Here is a 4997-nt window from a genome sequence, read left to right as displayed (position 1 = left end):
TCCCGAACCGTTTTCGCACAGTGGCCCCGTTGATGTAAATTCAGTCAGAAAATATTTTTCAATTTTCCGCTTTCTGAAATACTTTTCTTATGAAATTATTTCGAATTTGAATAGGGTGCACTAACCCCTATCCAATGGTGGTAGTTTCGTTTTGGAACCCCGAACAGTTTTCGCACAATGGTCCCTTTTTTGTTAAACAAAATTTTAATTTTGCCGGTTTCTAAGTTATTTTTGTGATGAAATTTGTTCAAATTAAGGATATTCAGGGCCGTCTTTAACGAATTCTATAAAATTTCATTTAAAAATTCTAAGCGTTTTCAAAAAAATGATATATTTGTAAAAGTAAATTCGAATTTAAAATTACATTGAAGGTGCTGGTTTGTGTCTCGACTACGTCCTCTGCCGCAATTTTAAATTCGAATTTATCTTCACACACATTATTAATTTTATGTAATTCGATGAGGGGCCCATAAACTGCAGTTGCTCCAAATTTTCTTTTTTTATTTATATCTCCCAAACTAAATTAAATATTTTTTGCGTATAAAAGTGCATTGAATAAGCTTTCATATGATACCAAGTTTGTCAAAAGAGATATATCAAGTTTTTATTGACCCTTTGGAGGGCTATATCTCAAGTCCCGGGTACTTCCCCCGGGTATGGGTCACTTTGTTGGAATCAGCTCACCGAATGACACAACATATATTAATTTTAAGTAATTCGATGAGGGGCCCATAAACTGCAGTTGCTCCTTTTTCGCACGAAAAACAACACAATAACATATACGGACGTGTTTCTGATTCCATATTTTGAGTTTGATAGTTTTATACGGCCTCATCTGACCGCTATCGTATAAAAAATTAGTTGTTCGCAACCGACCCAGTACGGAGTATTGAAGTCATTTAGTCAAATATCGCGATCACTTTCAGTTTTCGTTATAAATTATATATTTTTTGTATACGATCGTCAATAATATTAAAAACACCCGCGTGAACACTAACACTGCAAAAATACAATAATAACAAAACAAACGTTCTGACCAATGTAGCTCTTCCACCCATAGTGGCTTTACAAACCACGCAAAATCGCTTCATGAAAATTGATTTAAATTTAAATTAATTTTATTTAATTAAACGAAACGAAAACACTCCCGACGCGTTCAAATCGAATGTAAATGAAGCTTAATGAAGACTTCATTTCTTTAGATTTTGGCACGTTAGATTTTGGGGCCACGACAAATTTCTGCTAACCACATTTTGGTAATTAAAAAAATTTAACTAAAATGAAAATTAAGATTCCATATATTAAAAAGGACTATTAATTCTTTATTGTTTTTTTAATGTTAGAAGTTTTTAGGGGTCCAATGCTTACTATGCAAATGTTTTAGGTTTTAGGCTCCCTGCAACAGTAATTCTCTTGTCAGATAGACCGGAGTGAATTTATAATTTTACTCGGATCACTGCGGACTTCTCAGCAGTATGTATGCTGTTCCAAAATTGCGGACTGTTTGCTTAGAACTGCTAAAACATCTGTAGATGGGACGGACAAGGAAGGAAGTGCAACATATTAATAATTTATATTGTTTGTTGACAAGAAGACTACCATACAATACGACCAGATATAATTTTTTTTAATCTCATCAGTTCGTGATTAAGATCAAACAATACCCAATCAGATCCTACAAACATTTTAATTTTTAGGATGAAATGTGACAATACATACCACTGTGTTCTGGTTTACGATTTCCCAGGATGAATTTCTCTTTAATTTTTTCTGATTTCCTGGTAATTTAGGTATATTATCTGTTCCAATACTTGTGAATTCGTAAACCAGTCAATTAGAGATGGTACTCGTCTCTTTCATGTCTGTAATAGCTTATCGCGAAACAGTTGACTTTTCATGGTAATTAATAATTGTGACTGATTTCGATTTACTATTTTTAAACCTTCCACAATATTTTCACATCATACCATGTTTGCCTCGATCTATTAATTGCGTGTTATTCGAAATAAATGAGATAAGGTTCAAACAAAAAGAAGTGTAAATTATACATAAAAGTAAATAAAACCAATCCAATATTTTACATTGGTTAGAATATGTATAGTGGCAGCCCGATATTTCAGGTTCACTTAGGGTGTTTTCGTTTCGCAAATAATATGTTGCCTTGGTGTTACACTACTTTTTCCCTCAATGTATTTTCTCCCAAATGGTAGTGTCATTCCAAAGTTATTGTTAATTCATAATTTTGTCAGGGAAACAGGATCCACAATATATGACAGTGTCCTTCATATTATGCAATCAATTTCGGGAATGTTGCACCTTTTTCCCCAATCGAAATCACCATTAGACTATTCAGTCCATTGTGATACCACAGTGTTGAAGAAGTTCACCGAGTGCTGCCCGATTTTATGTTAAGCTCAATGACAAGGAACCTCCTTTTTATAGCCGAGTCCAAACGGCATTCCACATTGCAGTGAAACCAACGCTGCAAAAACTTATTGGTGTTTGGTCGAAACTGGGGTTGAAGCCACGACCCTGTGTGTGCAAGATGGGCATGCTAACCATAGCACCACGGTGGCTCTCATACTTCTCATAATCGACTCAATCCATCTTTTCATGTTGGCCATGTGAACTAAGCGGTGTTTTTACAGGCCGAAGACGATTAATTTAATTTTAGACTCGCCAACGTCGATATTAATGCTCTAACAATCCTCTTTGAATTATAAAATGTTCGCAATCTATCTCTGTAGTGAGAGGACAGTTGGATTCTGACGCTTTTGTACTAATCCCGGTAGTGCATATAGGCGATATTTTTATTAGAAAATTTATATTTTATGCTTTTTTTATTAACATTTTGGATGTTCCAAGCAATACATTTTTTATCGTTTTATAACATTTAGGACGAGATTAATTAATATTAAAATTCTCACCATTATTATGAGAATTAAATATTGTTAATCTCATTCTTACAATATTCATTTCATACATATTTTCATTTACTACATGCTGTATGCGCAATATCGGCCAAATTTAAATTGATATCTCGACTGGGTCTGTTTGTTGAATTGTAGGTAACTGATTAAAATTTGTGGAAAAATAACAAACGACTTAAGCAGCTACAGTTCTGGAAAAGTTTAACGTATAATGCAAAAACATCTTACCCCTTTTTATTTATCGCAATTTGATTTCTTTTGTTTGGGCGAGACTGATTTTTGATATGAATCGGAATATTGATAAGAAATTTACGTAGTAAAGAGATGAAAGGCTAAACAAGTAATATTAAAATTCATTTTATTTATTTAATACAGATAATTTTTACTTTCAATTTTCGATAGCTTAAGTCCATAGTAAGCCAATTCGATTGAGAATCTTTTATCTAAATATTTTGGAATGATATCAATTAGAAACTAGAATTATAACAATTAAAAATAGGATGTCCCGAAAAACTTGCAAATTCTTTTACTTACAATGGTTTCAAGATAGTGTTACGTTTCTCATAATTTCCCCATCCCATTTTAAATCATGAAGATTTTGTTTAAATTTTTGGTAAGCCAGCAGAAATTGAACTTTCTATTCCGCAATGATCTTCACCACGCAATATTTTGAAGAAGCCATTATTTCCCCAATCTGTATTCCATGAATTTGCTATCAACCAGTAGGGTGTTCCTCCTTGTGGCTTTTGAACACCCCAACCCAAAATGCGTATAGCGTGACCACCTAATTCCTTACCATGGACATGTTGATAGACTCCATCCTTGTATAGAATCAAATCTTCGTAGACCGTGAATGCACCCTCAACTGGGCCATTTGTCATAATTTCTCTTTGAATGTCTTGTACATTGCGTCCAACAGAGTATGCCTTAGCTCCAAAATGTTTATCCTTCTCATAATTTACCTTATATGACGATTGACATTGATGTTGGCAATGGGGGGTTTTGCCATGTTCACCGTCGCATGGTGGTCTCGTTCCATTTACGTGATGTTCACATGGGGCAATTTCGTATGGGCGACAACCTTGATTTGAACCAAAAGCTCCTCCGCTTACAATTCCTTTACGTGTCCAATAACTCCATGTCGCACCGGGAAAACCGCCATTACATCCAAATCCACAAGTGTGACAACATGAAACCAAGTCATCAGCCGAAAAATGGAAGTTTACTTTGCCGTTCGAATGAATGCAAACCTATAATAATAAACAATGCAAACTGATAACACAAATATAATCATAACAACAAAAACAACAATCGATAAAGAAGTACAGTATTTTATTGCTGATAATGATTTATAATATATGTAATATTAATCACATACGCGATCAGACATTGCTTCTACTGCTCCAAATGCCCAACATGATCCACATGATCCTTGATCTCTAATTTCCTTAATAGTAGGACAATTAGGCCAATTGGTGCGAGAGTCAAATTCTTCTGGTAGGTCTTCTCCTGCTCCTTCCACTGCATCTAAACCCAGGACCAGTTTTTTGTCGGGCAGCGCAAACTTATGGGCATCAGGATGAACACCCATCAATCGATGAATATGTGCCAATGGAACAGATTCATGGAAATTTCTACCCACTGTCCATGTTTTCGCTTTCGAACGTACGATTTCAATAAATTTATCTGACAAAATATCCTCGTCGGCGGCTAATGCCAATTGAACAACGACGAATAAACACAGAATATGCCACCAACGCATTATGAATATTTATAAATGAAATAAAAATGAAAAATGAAAAGAATGAATTTTGAATGATAAAAATGAAACGGTCAAACAAAAATTGACGCCGTTCGTTCACGTGATAATAGCTACAGGGTTTATTGTGAATAGTTTGTTGTATATTGTGAATCATTAGTTTGTTTTGTTTTCAAATTAGAGTTGCCAGGATTACATTTAAAGAACATATTAGCAATATTTGACATTCTTATACGTCGGTTAGTAATTAACAGCCTATTTCTGCTATCCGAATTCTAGTCTTCGTTCAAGGCGAACGAAGATGTAAC

General features: G+C 34.4%; 1 protein-coding gene across 1 annotated transcript; it reads right to left on the bottom strand.

Moving 5' to 3' along the window:
• Window positions 1-3497: 3497 nt before the first annotated feature.
• On the bottom strand, window positions 3498-4726 carry LOC142238245 (cathepsin B-like). The gene is made up of 2 exons (XM_075309843.1): window positions 4309-4726; window positions 3498-4180 (listed from the first exon to the last, which is right to left on the bottom strand). Exons 1-2 carry the CDS (start codon window positions 4690-4692, stop codon window positions 3533-3535), a joined length of 1032 nt encoding a protein of 343 aa, XP_075165958.1. The 5' UTR covers window positions 4693-4726; the 3' UTR covers window positions 3498-3532.
• Between the last annotated feature and the right edge of the window lie 271 nt (window positions 4727-4997).

This window comes from Haematobia irritans, chromosome 5 (assembly GCF_050003625.1).
Source record: "Haematobia irritans isolate KBUSLIRL chromosome 5, ASM5000362v1, whole genome shotgun sequence".
NCBI lineage: Eukaryota > Metazoa > Arthropoda > Insecta > Diptera > Muscidae > Haematobia > Haematobia irritans.
This window is presented reverse-complemented; position numbering and strand designations above follow the sequence as displayed.